The 25,730-nt window shown below is 40.5% G+C and overlaps 1 protein-coding gene across 5 annotated transcripts in view; it reads left to right on the plus strand.

The window, feature by feature from the left end:
• The window catches only part of ARHGAP10 (Rho GTPase activating protein 10), a 145,959-nt gene that overhangs the window by 86,282 nt on the left and 33,947 nt on the right, over nucleotides 1-25,730 (plus strand). For all 5 annotated transcript variants that reach the window (XM_078394762.1, XM_078394761.1, XM_078394763.1 and 2 more), the window contains exon 20: nucleotides 15,373-15,523. In XM_078394762.1, the coding sequence (XP_078250888.1) occupies nucleotides 15,373-15,523 (151 nt within the window). The remainder of the gene's footprint in view (nucleotides 1-15,372; nucleotides 15,524-25,730) is intronic.

Here is a 25,730-nt window from a genome sequence, read left to right on the forward strand (position 1 = left end):
TCTGACTATTTATTTATTTATTGACTGACTGACTGACTGATTGATTGATTGATTGATTGATTGATTGATTGATTGATTGATTGATTGGATTTCTATCCTGCCTATCTATTTATTTATTATTTTTTATTTATTTTATTTATATCCCGCCTATCTGGTCGGTTAAGACCACTCTAGGCGGTGGTCTACTCTGGACAAGCTTTTAAGGCTAAATTCCCCTTATTATCAATAAGCTTGTCTGATCAGAAACTAGGAGTAAAGGGAGGGTCTGCTGCTGAGTTTGATGGCAGCATAACCATGAACTTTTGCTGTTGTGGTAATTAACACACTGAGGAAGTTTCAAGTGTAGATAGGTCATGTGATTCATGACTGACTGATTAGTTGTCTGGAAAAAAGATTGCCAGCCCCACCATATGCTTCTCTAACTTAATGTTTTCTGAAAGTTAACTAGATTGCCTTTTACAATTTAAAGCCATTGTTTTTATCATCTCCTTAATAAGGTTACTAATCATTCTTAATTTCCTTTTTGAAATACTTTTAATCTTATGGTGGTATAAGTAGCACGAAAGAGAAGAATATTTTGGAAAAAAAAATCTCCCAGTGACCATTACTTTTGGCTAGTGATAATTCTCTGATACTTGACATCAACGGTAAAATCATATTGTGGAGTTTGGACCTTAAAGAACTGTTTGAAGATAAGAAAGAAAAATAAGTTATTATATCAGATGTCAATACTGGACTGGAAATACTGAAATCCAAAAAGCAGTACAAGCTATAAAATGCTTCTGGATGTCACTAAGTTTTCACAGAAGTATTAAGGCCAGTGGAAAATAATGACCTAGATATTGTAGTGAATCTTTTCAATCAGATCTGCGGAACAGAAATCATTCCTGAAAAATGGTTGAGATAGACCTTGACTACATTTGCCAGAAAGGAAGGTTTGAAAGCTGACTGCAGAAGGATGAACGGAATATGCCATTTCCTTCAGTTTTTAAAAAAGATAACTACATGGCCAAATTTACAAGAAATGTGAAGAAGGGGCAGCAGATACACATTTTCTGATCAGATGAGGTTTTGTAATCATTAAAACAGTATTCTACCTTACACATACAAGGGGAAAGATACCGTGACATCTGCATGGATCTGTATGCTTCCTGTATTATTTATGACAGTGTTCCCCAACCTTGGGCCTCCAGATGTTCTTGGACTTCAACTCCCAGAAATCCTGGCCAGCAGACGTGGTGGTGAAGGCTTCTGGGAGTTGGAGTCCAAGAACATCTGGAGGCCCAAAGTTGGGAACCACTGATTTATGAGGAAGCCTTTGACTAAGTCCAACATAACAAGCTGATGGAGTTGTTGAAAAACAAAGCTCTTGATACAAGAGACATAATTGACTGTCTACTAGAAATAAAATGCCTCAGTAATGGCTGAAGATCACATGACAGAGGACAAAAGGGATACAAAAAGGAGTATGGTAAGAATGTATGCTTTAGCAACTGTTTTTCAATTAGTACTCTGAAAATGTTTTTAGAGATTAACTTGTTGATTCAAAGGGTGGCATCATTATCAGTGAGAGAAAATCAACAATGTCCAATATGCAGGCAATATTAATAGCTAGCTGACAGTAATATTAAATGACTTTCAGAGGTTATACAATAGAATCAGTGAAGTAAGGAACGACTACAATATAAAAATGCTAGTTAGTAATAATACTTATGCACCATCAAGTAAATTCTGACTTATGGTAACCCTTTTTTCTGGGGCTATCGTAGGACTATGTAGCTTGCCTAAGGCTACACAAGCTGGCTCTTGTCCTGGGATACACAGTGGGGAATCAAATTTCCAACTTCTGGCTCTGCAGCTAGATACCTAAAACCCTAGCTAAATTCTTAATTATCAATAAAGAGCAAGTAGATGAATTGCAGTTGAAGATTCAAATTGAAAATGTAAAGCTTACTGGGAGATTAAAAATGCAAAGGAAACAAAATGCAAGGGAGATAAGGAAAGTTACAGAAAATTGAATGCAGACTTCCAAAGAATAGCAAGCAGAGACAAGAGGGCCTTGTTATATGAACAGTGCAAAGAAATAGAGGAAAATAATAGAGAGGGGAAAACCAGAGATGTGTTCAAGAAAATTGGAGATATTAAAGGAACCTTTTGTGCAAAGATGGACATGATAAAGGACAAAAAAGGTAGTGATGTAACAGAAGCAGAAGACTTCCAGAGAGGAATTATACCAGAAAGATTTGGATGTCCCGAACAACCCAGATAGTGTGGCTGCTGACCTTGAGCCAGACATCCTGGAGAGTGAAGTCAAGGGGGCCTTAGAAAGCATGGCTAACAGCAAGGCCAGTGGGGATGATGGTATTCCAGTTGAACTATTCAAAATCTTAAAAGTTAATGCTATTAAGGTGCTACACTCAATATGCCAGCAAGTTTGGAAAACTCAGGAGTAGCCAGAGGATTGGAAAAGATCAGTCTACATTCCAATCCCAAAGAAGGGCAGTCCCAAAGAATGCTCCAACTACTGTACAATTGCACTCATTTCACACTCTAGCAAGGTTATGCTCAAAATCCTTCAAGCAGTATGTGGGCCGAGAACTCCCAGAAGTACAAGTTGGATTTCGAAGGGGCAGAGGAACTAGAGACCAAATTGCTAACATGCGCTGGATTATGGAGAAAGCCAGAGAGTTCCAGAAAAACATCTACTTCTGCCTCATTGACTACGCAAAACCAAATGAATATGTGGACCACAATAAAATATGGCAAATCCTTAAAGAAATGGGAGTGCCTGACCACCTTATCTCTCTTCTGAGAAATCTATATGGGACAGGAAGCAACAGTTAGAAATGGATATGGAAAAACTGGTTGGTTCAAAATTGGAAAGGAGTACAAGGCTGTATATTGTCTCACTGCTTATTTAACGTATATGCAGAATCCATCATGTGAAAGGCAGGACTGGATGAATCCCAAAACGGAATTAAGATTGCCGAAAGAAATATCAACAATCTCAGATATGCAGATGTGATAGCACTCTGGTGGCAGAAAGTGGGGAGGAATTAAAGAACCTCTTAATGAGGGTGAAAGAGGAGAGTGCAAAAAACGGTCTGAAGCTAAATATGAAAAAACTAAGATCATAGCCACTGGTCCTATCACCTCCTGGCAAATAGAAGGGGAAGAGGTGGAGGCAGTTACAGTTTTTACCTTCTTGGGCTCCATGATCACTGTAGATGGTGACAGCAGCCATAAAATTAAAAGACGCCTACTTCTTGGGAGGAAAACGACGAGAAACCTAGACAGCATCTTAAAAAGGAGAGACATCACCTTGCTGACAAAGGTCCGCATAGTCAAAGCTATGGTTTTTCCAGTAGCGATGTATGGAAGTGAGAGCTGGACCATAAAGAAGGCAGACCGCCAAAGAATTGATGCTTTTGAATTGTTGGAGGAGACTCTTGAGTGTCCTCTGGACTGCAAGGAGAACAAACCTATCCATTTTGAAGGAAATCAATCCTGAGTGCTCACTGGAAGGACAGATCCTGAAACTGAGGCGCCAATACTTTGGCCATCTCATGAGAAGAGAAGACTCCCTGGAAAAGACCCTGATGTTGGGAAAGTGTGAAGGCAAGAGGAGAAGGGGACGACAGAGGACGAGATGTTGGACAGTGTCATTGAAGCTACCAACATGAATTTGACCAAACTCCTGGAGGCAGTGCAGGACAGGAGGATCTGGCATTCTCTGGTCCATGGGGTCACAAAGACTTGGACACGAGTTAACGACTAAACAACAACAATTTGATGGAGTGTGATCATAACCATGCAGTAAGTCAGAGTAGAGATGGATATGCAACTTTTTTTAGAATATGCATTGCATGGTGCTATGAATTCGCAGTTCAAGTATATGAAATTGTTGACCTTAACACAAGCTACTATTTAAAAGAAACATTTGAAAGAAAAAAAACATTTGAAGTGGATTAATAAAAACCAAGAAACCATCAATCATATAGGAAAGCAGATTTTTTTGGTCACTTAACCAGAAAGGAGAAATTCAGACTGTTATATTTTATCTTTCAGAGTGAAATAAACTGAGACAGGAGTGCAGGAAGGAGGTAAGGTTATTAAATCCGCCTTGAATGCAACACAGCATCATTTGTAGAGCTGTCATGTTCAAATCTAAATAGCTATGGTAGTATAGAACCTCAGTTAGGAAAGGAAGAGGAGGGTACAAGAATCACTTAGGTTCAGAGGTACTTCTGCACTTACCATAGTGTATAAACATACTCGTAGCTGCAACTCACATCACATGGAGTCAATGTCAGATTAATATTATCAGGTGTACAGCTTTTAAAGGCAAGAATAAATATGCTAAGCAAATCAATGTGGCTTTAAGAGAAACTTTTACTTTCAAAACACTGCCAAGGAAATGTAATACAAACTGTAAATTCTAGACATACCGTATGGTTTCTTAATTATCCAATACTGTAGATCATTTTGAAATAAATCTCTTCAGTTCAAATATAAAATTTCCAAATGAAATAGACAGCTGTTCTGTTGTTTGAAACAGAGTGCCATAGATTCCTTAAGTAGACAAATGGAAGCAAACATGAGAAATGACATGCAGATTATTACTACCATCTTTAATGCTGCCTGCCAAGACTCACTGAATTACCATTTTTTGCATTTGCCTTTTTTCCAAAGATGTCACTTATGTTTTTTTCATAATAGACAATAAAAACCTGAGAATTCTGTTAAATACATTTTAAATTGGGATGTAGACTAACAGAAAAAGTTTCTGTCATAATGAAATTACAGGATTCATGATACAGGGAAGAGAGAAAATCTGAGTAGCTACTCAGAACTCTTTTTCTACCTCCACCCCATTTTAATAGAATACAGTACATTCATCTCTCGTGGCTAACTCATTATATATACAGTATATACACTAATAAATGTGAGCTAATAACTTATCTGAGGGTAAGTACAGATAATTTGTTCAAATGATTCTGCCTCTATCCCATATTATGTGCTTCTATGACATTGAATTAAGAAACGGACCTTTGGTTTGCTTTTGACAGCTCAAGTGGAGATTTTCAAAGCACATGACATATGTAGCAATGTTCTTCTTTGCCGTCTCCACAGCACACATAGGTTACAACATGGATCAATCTCCAGTATTTCTTTCTGGGGTCTTTTATGAGGTTGTGAAGTCTTTCCTTGATCATATTGTGGAAACGATCCAAGTCTTTCTTGTCTAGTGACAAGCTTAAACTGTATTCAGAATAGCTAAGGTAAAGGTAAAGGTTCCCCTTGACATTTAGTCCAGTTGTGTCCGACTCTAGGGCACAGTGCTCATCCCCGTCTCTAAGTCATAGAGCCAGTGTTTGTCCATAGACAGTTTCCGTGGTCCCGTGGCCAACGCAACTAGACACAGAATGCCGTTACCTTCCCACCTTGGTGGTACCTATTGATCTACTCACATTTACATGCTTTTGAACTGCTAGGTTGGCAGGAGCTGGGACAAGCGACGGGAGTTCACTCCTTTGCGTGGATTTGATCTTACAACTGTTGGTCTACTGACCTTGCAGCACAGAGGCTTCTGCGGTTTATCCCGCAGCACCACCGCATCCTATTCAGAATAGGGAAGTCCTAGGAAACTCCCTCCCCAAATATCTTGTTTTACCTCTTCTCAAATTGAATTCCATGGTGATTTTCCAACTCTCTTTTGTGTAACTAGGGATTCTTGGAATAAGCTGTCCTCCACAGCACTGTTCCCTGAGATACTGAAAAAAATAATGCATTGAACGTTATGCAGCTTCTGAGCACAATGTGTTTGTCATTTGGCTCTGAGAGGCCAATGCAGGAAGCTCATTATCATGGCTAGCAAGTTATACATCATTGTAGTTTTTCATTGAACATTAATTAAAACATCAGAATATTAAAGCCATTGTAAAACCTGCACAGGCCACAATCATCAACCTCTGATAAATAAGTATATTGTGATTAGGCAATGAAACAATGCCAGTGTTGGTACCAGTCAAGCCTTTAAGGGGAGGGCATTCCATAGTCAGGGTGCCACGAAAGACGTTGAGAGCTTTATAGTCCTGTATCCCTGGTTCTACTCAGTTCTTTTACTCCCCAAAGGAAGACATCCTTTTTGACAGTTAGCCCCCTCATGTAATGAAATGTATAATACTGTAGAGAAACTTAGAAAAATAATGTTTACAGCCAGATAAGTGAGAATTATTCCACAGCCCCTTTTAGTCGATTAGATATACTGTGTACTGGGATTCCCAGCAGTGAGCATTTTCTGCAACATCAAGAAAAAACTGTTACAATTCTATAAGAGGCATCAACTATTTATTATTATTATTATTATTATTATTATTATTATTATTATTATTATTATTATTATTATTATTATTATTATTATTATTATTATTATTATTATTATTATTTATTTGATTTATTTGATTTATATCCCGCCCATCTGGTCTGGTCGACCACTCTGGGTGGCTTCCAATAAGGTGTATATGATAAAACATAAGGATTTTACAGTTCATAACATATACAATAATAAAACAAATAATAAATGAAAGGAAAAAAAATAAAAAAAAGAATTACATATTGACAGGAGAGAAGGCCTGAACATATTCTCTTCAGGATTAAAAAGAAAAACTTAATGGAACTTAGGTTTTCATGTCCCACATCTCTACGTGGGTATATGAAGAAAATTGTTTGAAACAATCGCAACTACTTTACATGTACACAAGAAGCTGCCACTTGAAATATTTTGGCCTACACTGTTAAGAGAGGCATAGCTCAGTGACAGAGTATGTGTTTGGGATGCAGAACATGCACTGTTTTTTCAACAATTTCTTTGGATAGTTGGAAATCTGCAGAGCTCCAGCTGTTGTTGCTATACACATTTTCCTTGCACAGAATATCCTTGACCATAATATATGCATTTTTCAGAAGCCCAATACAGAATAGAAACACTGTTGCAGTCTGAGAACCACAACAAATGGGACAAATTTTCACATCCCAATATTTATTTGTGAAGAAACTAAGAAACAAGGAGGACATGGATTGGGGAACCTTTCTGGAAAATTCAGGCTTTTCTCGGTGCCTGAGAACAGTTGGCTGAGCAAATTCCTTTGCCCACAAAGGAATGGAAGTAGCATCTGTGGTTTATCATTTGGACTAAGACATCAAGGTTCAGCCAGATTGTTCCCTGGTAATTAGCTGATTGATTGGGAAATGACTTCAGCTACAGTGAAGGGAGGGGCAGAAATTGCTCTTGTCTTCCTAAAAATATGAGGAAAATTGAAGCCTGATTGGTGGACCTCTTGAAAAGTCTGGAAGGTGATGAATAAGGCATGAAAAGAAATTGGAAAGTTATTTTGGTTGGCTTGGGGAGACACCATCCTCAGTTGCTGTCCTCTTATGCTGTGCAGGATGCATTCTGTACATGCCCTGAGACTACAGTGGGGTCTCTACTTAAGACCGTCTCTACTTAAGAACAATCCAACTTAAGAACAGCTCCTTTTGCTAAATTTTGCTTCTACTTGAGAACAGAAATCCAAGATAAGAACAGGAAAAAAACCTTTCCTGCTCTTTTTTAAAGGTCATTTCAGGTTAAAAAAAATTCTCCCCCTAGTGGTAGAGTACGTATTAACCAGCTTTGCATTAGTTCCTATGGGAACTAATGCTTCAATGTACGAATGCACCTCTACATAACAAAAAAAACCCAGCCAGAACGGATTAATTGGTTTTCAGTCCATTCCTATGGGAAATTTTGCTTCAACTTAAGAACATTTCAACTTAAGAACACCATTCCAAAACGGATTAAGTTCTTAAGTAGAGGTTCCACTGTAGTTTCTATGGACGGAAAAGAGCAGATACGGATTAAATGGTTTTCAATGCATTCCTATGGGAAATGCAGATTCAACATAAGAACTTTTCAACTTGAGAACCACCTTCCAATACGGATTAAGTTCTTAAGTAGAGACCCCACTGTATGCTGAAGTGTATATGTGCAGTGCAATAGTTAACTTTCTCATTTTCTTGTGTGTTTGCTCTATATTGGTCCTGCCTTGGATTCTTATTGCTTACTACTCCAAAATACTCGTTTTTGAAACCTTTTAAAACTTTTTGAAATTTTTCCTTTTTCATTATCTTTAATAAAATATAAAAATCTCTCTATTCCATGATCTGCATTCTTGGCTAAAGAGAGACCTTACCTTAACAATCTTCTGGGTGTGGTAGCAATCCTTGCAGGGTCACCATGAAAGTCAAAGCAGTTAATTTTCTGGAAACTCCCTGGAAGCACTGCTTAGTCAGGTAGATTAGAGCAGTGGTCCCCAACCTTTTTGGGACCGCAAACCGTTTGGGGTGTGTGGGCTCCGTGCGCAGGGGTGGCACCCCTGTGCTCACAGAGGGTGTGTCACACTCGTGCACATGTACACAAGTGCAGCACTCCCCTCTGCAAGCTCAACATGCCCACCATGGGGGGCAGAGATCCATCTCTGTGGCCCAGTTCCAGGAAGCCCACGGACCAGCCCTGGGCCACGGACGGGGGGTTGGGGACCCCTGGATTAGAGTATTGGGAGAGGTGGACTTTCTAGCCATCAGCACAATTAACTCTCTGGGCTCACCCACTCCTGGATCAGCAGAGTCATGCAGCTGAGTGGTTAGAACAGGAGTACCTGAACTCAACGAGTCCATAATATAGCTTGTCTACATTTCAAGGTTTCAGAGTCTCAGCTATGACAGCTAGATACCCTCTTTTGCCATTTTAAGAACTAGAAAAATGACAAAACACTGAATAACAGATTTTCAGTGGTGCACAATGACTTAAAAATAGCTCGCTCTCCTTGAAATCAGTGAGTTGTAAGTGTGCTCAGCTTAGTTGGATTGTACCTTTCTCTCATACTGATAGTGTGACAGTCATTTGAATTGTATGATCTTGAACTGATGAATTTGGCACAATAGAATGCTAAATATGTAATGATTGTAGTGCACGTAGCAGTGGAAAAATCTTGTACTAATTCTATGACCTTGAATGGCTTTATTGCAACTGACTGTCTTAAAATAATCAAATACAACTCAATTTCAATTTTAATGTTTAATTTTCTGCAAAAGAAAATACAGATATCTGTATCATATGTAATCCTCAGTCACAAGTGAACAAAAGATCAGACAAGCACATGATGCAGACAAAGTTCTAGATCATTTTATTTGACATGAGCTATTGTGAGGTCAATATACACTCCTAGAAGTTATGCAATGTTTTGTCACTTTTGCTGACCTTTTAAATAGGGAAAGAAGTTTTACATCTATGTGTTAGAGCTGAGACTTTAAAACAATGAAATGCAGACATGTGAAGAATTGACTGTGTTTCTCTGAACACATCTGTATTCTTGTTCTATACTGAGTTGCAAGACTTTTTTCTATCTTTATGGAAATTCCGTCATAATTTGTGCATTTTTCCATTAAAAGTGTTCTTGTGTACATTTTTCAAATGTGTGCATGGTTTTGTGCATAATTTCACCCTCCAGAGCTTCTAAAATGTACATTTTTCCAGGGCAAAGTATATTTTGGAATTGCAGATTGTATATTTCCATAGAGAGGTATGTATCCAATTACATATTTTTCTTTCTATCTGAAACTGATATATACACTAAAGAGTCCCTAGAAATGTGCACCATTTGACTTTAAGTCATCTGTTGAATCAATTTGAATATGGCCATGTTTTTCAAGCCTGCTGTTCTGTTTTCAGTTGCTGGGTGAAAAAGTTCCCAAACCATTGTATAGGTTTGCAGTTATCAGAATTCACAACCAGGGAAGAGTAGTCCAAGGGATAGGCTTATAGGACTGTTCCTTCTCAAAAGACTGTGTACGGGTACACCTTATCATCAGGCATGCTAAGGAGTGAAGCATTGCTTCACTCAGATAGGGTGAGATGTGGGGGCAAAGCTTTTATGTGCACCTTACTCACATTACCCTTTGAGCTGTTAGGTTTAATCGCTGAATAGTGGTTTCTTAATCTATAATCAGTGAAAGTACCTATGAGTTCTAGGTGGGAGTATGACATATTAAAGGCTATTGCAGCCTTCAATGTGTCATACTTCTCCTTAGAACTCATGTTAACCTTTGCATATTCAGTGCAAAGGTCTGTGCTGGCTGAATGCTGTTAGAGCATATTTTTACTAGGGCTGCCAAATCATGGAAATGCTGTAAGCAGGTTTAGGATAGTGTTCTTACAGCATCTGTGCAGATCTTTGCATTAAAAACATGAGAGTCTGGATGTTTTTCAGGGGAAAGAGGATTTGGCAGTAGAGTTTACCTTAGTCCGTGTTCCACTACTACCATGTGAGCTCGATAAATGTTGGGGCTTAATCCTTGAATGGGACTCTGGAATGCCAGTTTAAAGCCTGTATTTTCTCCATCTTTGTAACTTAATTCTATTACTGCCTTTCCCCGAAAATAAGACTGGGTCTTATATTAAATTTTGCTGCAGAAAACACACCAGGGCTTATTTTCAGGGGATGTTTTATTTTTTTCATGTACAACAATTTATTGAAATACAGTCATGTCATCTTCTGGTTGCTGCAGAATGGTGGAGGGCGAGATTTCACTTAACTGGGTCTTATTTGGGGGGTAGGGCTTATATTACGAGCATCCTGAAAAATCACACTACGGCTTATTTTCAAGTTAGGCCTTATTTTGGGGAAACAGGGTATATGTTTTGAAGAGTTGTGGAAAAGAATTGCATGTGCAACTGTTGTAGAAAGGCAGTTTCCTTATTAACTGCTAAAAACAGATTAGATCTTTTCATTTTCTGTGAGCTGGCAGACCTAGCATATCTTCATAATCTCGATATGTAGGCAGCAGTGGATAATATTATGCGACTCCATTGTATTTGTTCATAGCATTGGGCAGGTGTTTATGTTTTAATCCTAGCATATTCGACTCTTTACCCTTTCTTCACACAGCAGTAGTTCCTTGGATTCTGTTGAGAATGTTATTGTCATGAATTGTTAAAAGTGGGACATGAGTAGGTTACAGAAGAAGAGCAAGCTTTTGTAAAAGAAGTCTTTACTACTTTTAGAAAAGGTCAAGTTAACAAATACATGAACTACAAGTGATGAAAGGACACGTGTTATGTTTATCTTTTTTTTTAAAAATAGTTTCATAGCTCAGAGTTCTGCTGGTAATTTCTTATTCTAATGGCTATGTGGCAGGTACGGATAAATTTCAGAATAGTTCTTCCATGCTTAGTTCTGATTATGACCTGTGTAGGAAAATCATTACTTTTTTGTCCTTTTGTTCAGATACAATATGCCTGCTTGGTTTTTCCAATATGTTTAACATATTAGTATAATACATATAAATGTAGTACTAGGCATATAAATGCGAAGTCTGCATTGCTGTACAGCATTACTTGAATTTTGGCACAGAATCAATATCAGGAATAGGAAGCAAGGATAATTATAAAGCATTGCTGAAAGCTGTTCACATTTCTTGTAATCTTGTGAGATATCTCTGATAGCCAGGAGAACTATGTTGGAATTAGAATGGTTTGCACCAGTGGACATGATCTTTGTTTCATGCTATAGTCCTATTTTTACCTGTAGTGTTTTGGAAGAAATAGGTAATATGAAAGCATAAGGGCTCTTTTAGATTAATTTTTCATTGTTTATCAAATGATAATTTTAAGTTTAGAATGAATTAGTATCATATAGGTATGTACATCAGTGTTGGTTACGGTTGTCTAAACAGACATGAAGTACTCCTGTGCACTTAAGCTCTATTACATACGGTACAAACACGATGCTACTGTTACTGTTTATCTTGTTATCTTTCCATATAGCTCAGTGAAGTATACACTGTCCCCTCCTGTGTCATCACAACTCTGAGAAACGTTTTCCTAAGAAATAATAATTGGCCCGAGATCATCCAATATGATTTATGAGTGCATGGAGATGTGAAACCAAGGCTTTTTTATTGTAATTCAGTAGTATAAACACTATGCTGTTTTCAATATACATGAGAATATTAGAATTAATTTCCTTATCAGTGAGAAAATATATGATCTAAAATATGGACAAAAGAAAGCAAGAAAAATAGGAAAGACAAAAAGAAACTACCAGCTCTTGAAGACTGGAGTTTGACAGCACGTATTTCCACTTTCTTGTTACTCTTGTTCAATTTCTTGTAATTTATTTTTTTATCGTGTTTTAATATTGTTGCTCATACTGTTGTTTGCTGCCCAGAGTAGCCTGGTTGCCAGATGGTGTGGGGTACAAATTCAATAAATAAATAAATACCATACTCTAATTCTGACTAGATGTGGATGTTCATGGTCTTGTAGCTCTGCTATCTTGAGTGTTTAGTTCAAATTCCATAAATTCAGCCAAGGGTCTTCTGTATGCAGTACAGGCAGTCTGCCACAGAGCTTTCAGTTACACACCAGAGACAGTTCCAAACACTAAATGACCTCTGCATAATATTTGGTCTCCCTTGCCTTGGAGCAGTTACGATTAGATTCATTTTAATCTTAACACCATTCCATTTTTTCACCAAGTTATATATAGGAGAGGGAGACAATTAAGAATCATACCTAGGGGTAGATTTTGGCTGTGGCTCTGTGATTGCTGTCAAAATGTTTGGGCCAAGTAGACTAGGTAAATTGTGGCTGAAGGGTCTGTAAGTGCCAATATACATTTCAGGAAAATCGGCAGGAGGCTCCATCTTCATATTATGCCCAGATGGCTTCCTGACTGCTATGATACACTAAATGTGAATGGCACAACTGTCACCATTTGAAGATCCGTTTGACGTCAAAGGCAAGGGTAGGTGATACCTCTACTAGATTGCTAAAAAAAAATTCATAAACATACCCTAGCTTTTGGTGTATATGGACCTTAATCTAGTGGAGCATAAATTATCCGTGGATGGTACAGTAGAAAACACAAGAGATCCAAAAACTGAAGCTTAGATGTCTTTGCCAGTTTCGACGCTGCAAGGTAAAGCCAGGAGTGTTGGTTTATGTCTTCTTTGACATAAACTTTCTAGGTATTTTTCAGCAGATCCTTATCAATGTGGATTTAAAAGCAGTTTCATTGTTTCATGATTACAGTGGTGCCTTGACTTACGAACTTAATTCGTTCCAGAACTCTGGTTGTAACTCGAAGTGGTCATAAGTCAAAGCACCATTTCCCATAGGAATGCATTGAAATGCAATTAATCCATTCCAACAGAAGAAAAAAAAATCACCAAAAAACCCAACAAAAACACTGCAAGACCCATTGGAAACACGATTAATCCATTCCGGCCAAAGGGGAGGGGAAGAAAAGCAAACAAACCATGCAAGACCCTTCAGAAATGCAAAAAAAGCTAAGCAAAAAGCAAGCAAAGCATGCAAGACCCATCAGAAATGCAAAAACAAACAAACCCCAAAGCAGAATGTAAGCAAACCATGCAAGACCCATCAGAAATGCAAAAAAAGCAAAGCAGAAAGCAAGCAAACTGTGCAAGACCCATCGGAAATGCAAAAAACCAAGCAAACCGTGCAAGACCCATTGGAAATGCAAACAAGCAAAGCAAAAAGCAAACAAACTGTGCAAGACCCTTCAGAAATGCAAAAAAAGCAAACAAACCCCGCAAGACCCATCAGAAATGGGGGGACCCAAAAAGCAAACAAACCCTGCAAGAACCTTTGGAAATGGGGGAAAACACAAAAAGCATACAAACCCCCCAAGACCCATCGGAAATGGGAAAAAACAAACAAACCCTGCAGGACCCATCACAGCACAGAAACATAATCTCACCACCCAGCTCAAAACCACACTGTAAAACCCACCCAGAACAGTTTTCAAAAAACAGAAAGCAGCACCTTACCTTATCAGGCAGTCGGAAGCCTCCTCTGATCGTACACTCTCTAACCGCTGGGGTGAAAGAGCTACAAAGAAGCAGCCTCTTTGCCACCAACAGTTAGCAATTTGAATTCATCGCCTTTTCCCCCTGCCTTTTTCTGCTTGTAGCTTGAAGCTCCAGCCGCAAGTCAAAGTAAAATTTTGCAGCCAGAGCTGGTCGTAAGTCGAAATGGTCAAGGCACCACTGTATTTCTCAAGTGTGGCATGTGGCTTTTATTGAAATAATCTATAAAACAGATTTAGATTGACTCATTTATTCTATCTAGGCTTATATTTGCAATTCATTATGCAATGGTATTTTTATGTTATGAATTTTGTATTTTTTTTCCCAGTTCTACTTATCTTTAAAATATGTAATAACATGTTTCTAAATGACTATAAAATAACTTAGAAAGTTATTGCAGAATAACAAATATGTATGCAAACAGTTTTCATTTAACATATTTAACACATAAAATAGTGACAGAGTAATTTGATAACAGCATATGTGTAATACGTATCTTCTTTCATCACTTACATCAGATATATACACATGTGCACACATGAAAAACAGTTCCGTGCATATTTGCATAAAAGATTTCTAGTAAAAACATTGCTAGAAAAAAACACAGCGTAACACAAGTCTTCATAGCAAAGCTCGCTCACACATCTCCACTTTGGCCCCAGCAGGGTTTTATACTTACACATTGTGTTTTTGTCAAGTATTTGTGTTTCGTGGGGGCTAGACTGAGGAAGGAGAAAGAGTCAAGACAAAAACTACCTGTTACATTTTACTATCCTATTGGCTTGGAATAGCACATGACAGGCCGTTGTTAAGAGAACCTTCCTGTGTCTGCGACAAATGGTAGATCCACAAACAGAAAATAAAGCAGATTATTTGTTGCCTTCACTCAGATGGTGGGAAAGAGTAGATAGATAGAGCCTCTTTAATTAACAGTGTTTTGTTTATTTAAAATGCTTTAATGTTGCCCTACTGTTCAGAGTTTCCAAAGCAATTTACAATAACTATCTAAGGCACAATTTCCAAAAAATGTAATGTTAAAGAGGAAGAATGAAAGGAAGGATGTTACTGTTCTCAGTGTTGAAAACTCATTTGAGCAAATGAAGCTGTAGACCTTTTTTTCTCATGGGTAGTTTGTAATTAAATAAAATTAATCTTTGCCATACGAGCTGGCAAGCTCAGTTGCACATAGATAGGTCTATGGATTTAAATTATTTGTGGAACAGTTGATGTATAGATGGTGTTTATGCTTGTTTTTATTTTTTTATTTTTTTTATTTTAAGAATTGTGGTGTAATGCCAAAACTTCAAGAATTTTATTTTATCCATTCCTAGTTCAATTGGTATCCAAAACAAATGTTTTTATAATTGCTTATAGCTACTTTTAGGTTAGTTGCTGTTCATAGTAAATAATTAATACCCTCTGTGCTTCTCTTTACAGATTTTCCAAACCGTGCCTGATGCCACTTTCCCTCAGCCAATTTCTGCCTCAGTGTCTCCTCCAAATGCTCCACCACGACAATCAAGAAGACAAGGGCAACGTAATAAGAGGCCTCTTGCTGTATATAATCTCTGTCTTGAGCTGGATGACAGTAAGATGTTAATTATGTTTTCTATCTTGGCAGCAGAGTGCAGTTGCAGTATATCTTGTGTCATCAGGGCAATCTACAGTAGTTTTCCATTTCACTATTTCTATTATCATTTTTTAAATTGGAAAATGGAGAGAGGAGGCAGGCAGGATCCAGTCTTGAGACATACTACTGTATTTATCTGGGCTAAAGGAGAAATTTCCTCTCAATAAAAAGTTTTGTTTTTGTTTTGTTTTTGTTTTTGCTTTTGTTTTGCAAAATTTGTTTTACCTCTGCTGGCAGTTTAAAAACTGAAAGGTAAATGGAAGTAGATGAGAAACTTAAGTAAAACAGATCCCTAATAAACTGATAGAATAAATGTACTTGCATGTTTATTTAATCTGGACCAAAGGGTGAGTTCCGGCAAACAGCACTAGTATTGATAGCCACTGGACATGAGTTGATTGAACAGTTACATACAACCATGACCTACTAAGAGATGGAGCTGAAATAATTAGGGAAATAATATTTTGCCGGTTTAGAACAAAAAGTATGATATTTGCTTTGTTTGTACAGGATCTTTTTTATTTCTTTGAGGCTATAGTCTATTCTTGATAGGCAAAGTGAATTTAATAATGTATTCTAGTTGTTTCTCTGCTATTTCCCATAGTAAAAATGGGTTCAACACAGAAAGCATTGTTGCCAATAGGTATAATCAGTAGCTTTTTAATTTGGGATCATATACTCAGATGAACTCACAAAGTCAGCTAAACATACAGTATATGGAAGAATAAAAGACAGAAGAAACCAGCTATGAATACAATTATAACTATATGGAACACAGTCAGAAACCTAGATCTGGAATACAAATAAAAGAAATACTGTTTGCTTTCTGTACTTTTTCACTTCATTTTGAGATAGCAAATGTCCCCCACCTTCATAAATCTGCATGCTGTTGTCTATGTGCATCTTTAAAGATTACTATAGATCTCTCTTTTTTAAAAATTATTCTATGCTATAGCAGTTAAGATGTACAAATAGTATATGTGTTGTACATGTGTAAAAGAATATAGTGCCATATGTTTTGAAAATAAAAGCTTTGTTGTTTGAAAAGATTTTTGGGTTTTAAAAATCCTTTTTAAAAAGTTTCTTATGTTCATCTTGTCAGAGGTACCATTTTAGTTAACTTCAGGCAAGAGCACTATGTTAGTCTGTTACAGAATACCCAACAAAAGTCTTGTGAGAGCTTAATGAATGGCTGATTTATTTTGGTATGAAAGCTTTTGTCACAATAAATGTCTTTATTAATTTTGAATTAAGGTGCCATGGCTTATGTTGATCAGGCCTTTTAAAATAGTAACTTCCTATTTTCAAACTTCATAGTTGAAACTCCTGAGAGTTTGAGCATGCTGGTAAAAGCCCAACAGTATTATAGCAGCCATTGATGGCCTATGGCTAAATGTTCTTTGTCCTTGCTACTCAGATCTTTGGATATCTTAAAACAGGGAAGAGCTATAGATTCTAAATTGCCATTTACAGAATACTTAATAGTAGCTGTTGAAATCCCTGTTGAGTTCTTTGAATAGTTTTTTTTCCAGGTCAGGAGGCATATTGAAATCTTAATGTGTCACCACAGAGCTTTATGTAAGGACTCTGCATTGTCTCTTTTTATAGCTGTTTCATGCAACTGCTATCTGGAGGTTTATTTCCATGCTTCTGTAACCATCTTATTGGGATCGCTTATCCTGAAGCTCAGGGAATGTTGTGACTCACTGTTGAAGCAAAATTCTGGATCTTATTCCCCCCCCCCCAATATCTGAAGAACAAGGTGGTGCACACTGTTTCCTGTTTAGGTGTCAGATCGGAATAAAAATAGGGTGGTTGTTATGTGCTGTCAAGTTAATTTTGACTTACGATAACTCTAGGAATTAGTAGCCTCCATGAGGTCCTACCACTAATCACCCTGTTCTTGAAAGCCAAAGGTAAAAAGGTAAAGGTAAAGGTTCCCCTTGACAATTTTTGTCCAGTCGTGTCCGACTCTAGGGGGCGGCGCTCATCCCGCTCTTCAAGCCATAGAGCCAGCGTTTGTCCGAAGACAATCTTTCCGTGGTCACATGGCCAGTGTGATTTAGACACGGAACGCTATTTACCTTCCCACCGAGATGGTACCTATTTATCTGCTCGCATTTGCATGCTTTCGAACCGCTAGGTTGGCGGGAGCTGGGACAAGCAACGGGCGCTTACTCTGTCGCGTGGATTCGATCTTACGACTGCTTGGTCTTCTGACCCTGCAGCACAGGCTTCTGCGGTTTAGCCCACAGCGCCACCACATCAAAGGTAGTTACTTCATTTATTGAGTCTATCACCTCATTTTCATTTTCCTCTGCTCTTTCTGCCTTCAACATTTCCCAGCTTTATTGCATTTTCCAGTAAGTCTTCTCAGTATAGGCTCAAAGTCTGATAGCTTCAGTTTAGTTATTTTCACTTCGGAAAAGAATTCAGGCTTGATTTGATCTAGCATCCACTTATTTCTTTTTCTTTTTCATGCATTCAGATTCAAAGTAAACATTCTCCAGTACAACATATTACTAAACAAAGACAAAAAAGGAGGAAGTAATTTTCAAATCTCTCCACTGATTAGTTTACAAACATTGATCAACCCTGTTCCTAATCTGTTGATGTCAGTGTCCAGTTTCTTGATGCAAAAAATGCTGTGCTGAAACTGAAGGCACTTTTCTTTGGTAAAGCCTTCCTGAATGAATGAATCAATTTTTTCCTTGCCACCTCTCTTTATTGCCCAGCTTTTAAGGTATAGAAAATCTCTCCCAGTCATTTCAAGCTGTTCCTGCTTTCTGTCAGTAATATAGCATCATCAGCATATCTTCTACCAGTTTTCACTGCTTCTTCATCTGAATCTAACCCAGTATTTTGTATGATCCATTCTGCAGATACGAATAAAACAGCTAGGAAGATGAAATACCTTGTGTGACACCATAGCCAATGGAAAACCTTTCTGTTTCTCTATGTTCTATTCTTGCAGTAGTCCTGTTGTGCAGAGCATAGATTACACGTAAGGACAATCAGACTTCATGGCACACTTCTTTCTTTTAGAACAATCCATAGCTTTTCATGATTCACCCAGTCAAAGGCTTTGCTGTAAAATAAAAATTGATATTTCTTCTGAAATTCTTTAGTCTGTCCCAGTAGCAGACCAAATTATCTTTGTGATATGATTTCTAATTCATCTCCTTTTCTGAATCCAGTTTGAACATCTGACATTTCCTACTCCATATATGGTAACTATATTGGCTGTAAAATTTTAATCAATATTTAAACTTCCCTTTATGAAAGATATGAATTGTTTTTTCTTTTTTATATTTCTTTGCACTTACTATTGTAATAGTTCTTTTTAGTTCATATATGAAAGTTGCTGTAAAGTTGTATTTAGGATTTCAAAACTACTCCAGTCATCTTTTATTTTTGCTTCTCATCTGTTATTAGCAATTTTGTCAGTTGTCCCTTTAAGCTTTTATTTTCTTTTAACAAAAAGAACAGCTTTTTTTGATTCTTTCCCGATAATGCTTTAGGGTTCAATCTACAGTTCTTCTGGTTTATGGCCAGTTGAGTTTAGTCATGTAAATCTTTATGGATTTAGCATGCATCAGAAATTGATGATTATTATTTAGATCATATTATGGCACCGTAAATGTTTTAATGTTCTTGTTTAGCTCTGCTCTAATTTTAGAGAATAACAGTTCATAGACTGTGTCACAGTCCAGTCCCAATCTTGTTTTGTTTAAGCGAATAAGTCTTCTGTACTTTCTGCTTCTGGTTATGTAATCTATTTTGTTTTATTTATGTATTAGTCATCTCATGATGTTCATGTGTACAATGATTTGTTCAGTTGTTTGAAGCATTTATTTGTAATGAATTATGTGGGCTTCATATAATTCTATGAGTGATTTGCTTATACTTATACTAAAATGTCTAAACATTCAATTCTTCAACGTGGTTCTCTATGAATCCACACTGGTGAGTTAAACAGCGCCTGTGCTGGTTCCTCTCGGAATTTTCCAGAGCTATGAGGAAAAAGATACAAAGTTTGAGTTGCCCTGCACTGCGCAAGTGCAGCCCGCCAAAAACCCCCAGTTCCATTTATCCGCCCGCGGAGTTGGAACCTCTCGGTTAGAGCTCTTGAGATTTGCCTCTCTTTTCGCTATTTTCGGATTTTTCGGACTTGACCTGGCTTGTCTTTCGTCTATCCGCATCTCCGTTGCCCTGAATTCGGACCGGCTGACCTTCCTTTGCCTCTGGCATTCTCATTGCAAGTACTTTCGCTTTCCCGCTTGATCCTAATGAGGCCTATTACCTCCTGCTGAGGCACCACGCGCCTGCAGGATTCCTTCAATTACTGACTTTCTCTGCTGTTTGCTAACTGCTTGGCCTATGTCAGCGAAAAAAGGACCCTTTCGCCGCTGTTCTGCCTGCTCCGGGAAGCTCCCCTTCCAGGATCATCATTCCTTCTGCCTTTTCTGTCTAGGTGAGGCCCATTCGCCCACCAATTGTAGGCATTGCAAGGAATTCACCAAAGCGACCCTGAAATCTCGTCAGCAACGCCTCAAGTATTTCCTGTGGAATCGAACTCTGTCCGCTTCACAACCGTCGGATATGGAATCTGTCCAGTCGGTCTCCACTGTCCGTTCGGAGGTGACTTTGGTCTCTTCTTCCCCTCCTTCGACATCTAAGGAGGTGCCCAAGAAGACTTCAAAGGGGAAATCCAAGAAATTGCCTACAGGGAAAAAGTCTTCCTCCGATATTCCTGCTTCTTCGACCTCGGCACCAACGAAGAAGGGACCATCCAAGGCTGCGCCGAAGGCTAAACCAAAGGCCAAAGAGATTACCCTGGTCGTCCCGCCTGTGTCGGCGTCGGTGCCTTCTCCATTCCTTGAGGAATCTTCTTGGGACCGGGATTCGGTCTCCGATTTGGGCGCCCCCATTCCACCTCATCAACCGCCACCGGTGGACTTGGGAAAGTCGCCTACGGTTAGCCAGCTTGACAAGCTCGTTGCCGGCGCCGAGAGCATTCCGCTCAGCCCGATACTTACCGGGCGAACAACCCGATCTCCTTCACTCCTCTCGGAGTCAGGTTGTTCTACATCTCCTCCCCCTCCACAGGGCCGACCAATAAAGCCACTGGAGGAACCAATCCCTCGGCGTCCAGCTTCTAATTCTGCTGACGACGAACCACCGGTGAAGAAGCGTCATCGCCGAAGAAAGCACCGACGAAGCCACCGACGCCGAAGGGACTCCTCACCGTCCGACTCGGATTACAGTCGGGGTCGGAAGAGGTCCCATCGGAGAAGGCGAAGGAGGGATTCTTCCACTGATTCCTCTTCGGCCTCGAGAGAAAGGAGACATAGAAGGAAGAGGTCTAAGTACTCCTATTCCTCAACTTCTCGTTCCCTGTCTCCGCGTCGAAGCCCGCCCCCGAAGAAGCCATTGGACACGGGCTCCGACAAGCCCACGGCGCCGAAGGATGTCCCCACTGTACCTCCTGCTCTACCACCTTGACAGACTGAAGATGGGGTTCCTTCGTGCCCAAAAAAGACACCCTCGGGGCCGAAGCTACCTCGGCCTCCATCCTCATACCATTCAGAGGAGGAGGATCCTAAAGATGACTCTTCGGACGCAGAAGAGGACGACGAGTCCGAGGTGTCCCTAGAAGTCCCTGTCCCTGGGGAACCTTTGCCCCCAGAAGCGGCTAACCTAAAACCGTCTTCTCCTTCGGAAGATTTTTCTTCCTACACTCAAATGGTCGCTCGTATGGCCCAAGCTCTTAAGCTGGCAGTTGAACAGTCTCCTAGGAGAGAAGAAAACTTAACCTTTGGAGACATTGAGGCTGAAAGGACACATCCAGTTAGTCTGTCCTTCATCCCGGAACTGATGGATCTCATCAAAGAATTCTGGGAGCATCCTGCTAATGCTACCACGATTTCAAAAAGGACTGAAAATCTCTACAGAATACATGGCGAGAATACTTCTTTCCTTGTCATGCATCCGGCTCCTAACTCTTTAATAGTAGAATCTAGTTCTACTAAGACTCCGACAAAGGGTCACCCTACCCAACCAACAAAGAGGGAAGGAAGCGTGAGATCTTGGCACGTCGCATGTATTCAATGACAACCTTCATCCTACGTGCGGTTAATTATCTGGTGGCCATGGGTGCCTATCAAAAACAGCTTTGGTCCAGGGTTCTCCCAGCCCTTCAAATGGCACCAGAAGATATAAGGCAGCTCTGTCTGGATACTCATGCGGAGGCTCTCACAGTATCCAAATACCAACGGCTAGCCGCCCGCCATGTAGCAGAGGCCACATCTAAGAATTTCGCCTCTCTTATCACCTTGAGGAGGCATGCTTGGCTGCGCTCAGCCAACATTGTTGAGGACATTAAAACTAGGGTGGAAAACCTGCCTTTTGATGCTTCAGGCCTCTTCAGCCAAAATACTGATGAGAACCTGGAAAACTTACACAAAAGTAAGAAAACGGCTAAATCATATTCAGTGCAACCTGCACCTAGACAATCCAAACCACAGTGGGGTCCAAAGTACACCACCCAGTCTTACAAGCAGCCATCCACCAGTACTTACCGTCCTTATGGGGGCAATTCTTCTCAACGTCCTCCTCAGGCTTCTTCTTCATCTGCTGCTTTCAGACCCCAACCGTCTCGTAAGAAGCAGTCTTTCAAGACACCTGGAAGAAAACAAAAACAGTACCTTTGACTCCCTGACCATTCCGGTACCAACCTCCCACACCACCCGTCTCTCTCCTTACCTCCACAACTGGACTCTCATCACCAATGACATCTGGGTTCTGAACATTATCAGCTCCGGTTACCGCCTGGAGTTTATAAGGTTGCCTCCTCTAGGACAGGTCAACCCTACATCATTCGATCCTGTCCTGGAGGAGGAGGTCTTAACTCTCCTTCAGAAAGGGGCTATCCAGAAGGTACCATTGGAGGATGTCCTCAACGGCTTTTACTCCCGATACTTTCTGGTCCCCAAGAAGGACCGGGGTCTACGTCCCATCCTGGATCTGAGAAGCCTCAACAAGTTTCTCAAGGCACACAAGTTCAAGATGGTGACCTTAGAGTCCATCATCCACCTTCTGAGGCAAGGAGACTGGTTTGTGGTCCTGGATCTAAAGGACGCATATTTCCATGTCACCATACACAGGAGCCACAGGAAATATCTGCGTCTACTCTTCAACAACATCATCTATCAATTTGTGGCCTTACCCTTTGGCCTTTCCACAGCACCCAGGACTTTCACCAAGTGCATGGCTCCGGTGGCAGCATACCTGCGCCTTCAGGGGATCCAGGTGTTCCCCTACATAGACGATTGGCTGATTGTCTCGACGTCCAAACATCAGGCTTTAAAGGACACTCAGTACGTTCTCCAGACATTGCAGTCACTGGGTCTCACCGTAAATCACGAGAAGTCCAAACTGACTCCCTCTCCGGTGGTAGATTACATCGGAGCGAGAATAGAGTCAGTACACGCTCGGATGTTCATGCCTCCAGAACGCATCCAGAAGTTGGAAAAAGCCATAAGAAAGTTCAGGCCAAGGGCAAGAGTAAAAGCAAGTCTTGCACGACATCTGCTAGGCCTCATGGCTTCTACAACGGCGACCCTGTCCCATGCTCGCCTCAAGATGCGTTCACTTCAAATTTGGTTGCTGTCCCTCTTCAATCCACTCCTCGACAGTCAAAACAAGCTCCTCACTGTCACCCCGGAGTTGGCACAGCAGCTGCAATGGTGGACTTTCCGACCTCACCTCTTAGTGGGGCGTCCCTTCCGCCCTGTCCATCTGACAACACAGGTCACTACAGACGCAAGTCCACTAGGATGGGGTGCCCATTGCAAGGGTCACCAGATCAACGCCCTGTGGTCCTCTCAGGAGAAGCAGTTGCACATAAACCATCTGGAGTTGTTAGCCATCATAAAGGCCTTGAAGTCCTTCCTTCCTCTTGTGAGAGGCAGGGCGATCCAGCTCGTCACAGACAACACCACAGCAATGTTCTGTGTGAACAAGCAAGGGGGAACAAGGTCAAAGTCCCTCCTGCTTCTATCAATACATCTCTGGGAGTGGTGCTACCAGGATCACATCTATCCGGTAGCCATTCACATAGCTACCACAAACAACCTCATTGCAGACGAGCTCAGTCGCCGCTCCACTCAGAACCATGAATGGGAGCTGGATTTAGAAATTTTTCAGGAACTTTGCCACAGGTGGGGAACACCGGTGATCGACATGTTCGCCACGAACTCCAACAAGAAATGTCCCCACTATGCATCCAGGGCAAGAAGGGGCCCCGGGTCATTGGGGGATGCTTTCATGATCCCTTGGCACGAGGGCCTTCTCTACATGTTCCCTCCCATTCCCATGGTTCAGAAGTCAGTAGTCAGGGCCCTCCAACTACGAGCAGAAGCAATCTTGATTGCACCTTGGTGGCCCAGACAACCCTGGTTCTCTCTACTTCTGCAGACAGCGGTCGACAAGGTGAAGCTTCCCCTCATCCCTTACCTAATCACTCAGGACTCGGGGTCGATCTTCCACCCAGATGTGGACTCCCTCCAATTGACAGCGTGGAGGATATCCCATCGATAAAGGAGGTCCTTGACAAGGCAAGGAAGCCTTCTACCTTACGACTCTACCAACACAAGTGGCAAGGTTTCCTCAAGTTTACTACGGAGTGGGGTTTACAAGCATCTCCCATCTCTTTATCACTTTACTACTGTATCTCAGGCACCTTTTTGACCTAGGTCTAACTAAGTCCACTTTAAAGGTGTATACATCTGCGATAGTTACCTTTCAGCCTATGGGATCACAATCCTCCAAATGGTTTTCCCATCCGACTGTAAAAGCCTTTTTCAGAGGTCTATCCAACATGAGACCTCCTGTGAGACGACCATTGCCTCAATGGTCATTACAGACTGTGCTACACTCATTGGTTCGTCCACCTTTTGAGCCTATGGCTACTTGTGATTTAAAGTTTCTTTCCCTAAAGACCTTATTCCTTGTGGCAATCACTTCTGCCCATAGGGCTAGTGAATTAGCTGCTCTCCGGGCTGATTCTCCTTACCTTCAATTCTTCAAGGACAAGGTGGTGTTGCACCCAGATGTTTCTTTCCTCCCCAAGGTTGTGTCTGATTTTCATGTCAACCAACCCCTGTTGTTACGTACTCTTTTTTCTGAACCCTCTTCAGATGTTGAAAGCACGCTCCACTGTTTGGATGTTCGTCGTGCATTATCTTTTTATGTTTCAAGGACCAAAGACTTTAGAAAGGTCCAAAGACTGTTCTTATGCTATTATGGCCAACGCAAAGGGTTTGCTGCTTCAACTTCAACTTTGTCCAGATGGCTGGTTTCCACCATCTCTTTGGCCTATGAGTTACAGCATAAACCTCTCCCTGAAAACCTGCGTGCTCATTCTACAAGAGCTGTTGCCACATCCACGGCCCTGCTGCGGGGGATAGACATCCCCGACATATGTAGAGCAGCTACCTGGTCCAGCGTGTCTACCTTCATCAAGCACTACAGACTGGACCTCAGGGCCAAGAATGAGACCAGATTCGGGAGGGCTGTCCTTACATCACTGCTGCAGTGACGGCCCACCATCCTGTAAGTAGCTTGGTAGTCACCCACCAGTGTGGATTCAAAGAGAACCACGTTGAAGAAGAACAGGTTACTTACCTGTAAACATGGTTCTTCAAGTGGATTCTCTATGAATACACACGACCCGCCCAACCTCCCCACGTGTCCGTCACTGCTGACTGAGTTTCCAACTCTCTCTATGTGCCGGCACATGGAACTGGGGTTTTTTGGCGGGCTGCACTTGCGCAGTGCAGGGCAACTCAAACTTTGTATCTTTTTCCTCATAGCTCTGGAAAATTCCGAGAGGAACCAGTGCAGGCGCTGTTTAACCCACCAGTGTGTATTCATAGAGAATCCACTTGAAGAACCATGTTTACAGGTAAGTAACCTGTTCTTTCTTGTTTTATGATTTCAAGTTTCCCTTGATTCATGCTTCTCATATTCAATGTACCATTCCATGTTATGTTTTATGCTATAGACTTGTGGTCTGTGGACCGCTGGGGGCCACAAAGTCCTCATGGGGGTCTATGAAGGCTTGAAGAAATGTTATGACCTTTTGCAATTGGAAGGGAGGGAG

The sequence above is a fragment of the Pogona vitticeps genome, chromosome 5, assembly GCF_051106095.1.
Source record: "Pogona vitticeps strain Pit_001003342236 chromosome 5, PviZW2.1, whole genome shotgun sequence".
In the NCBI taxonomy this organism is placed as follows: Eukaryota; Metazoa; Chordata; class Lepidosauria; order Squamata; family Agamidae; genus Pogona; species Pogona vitticeps.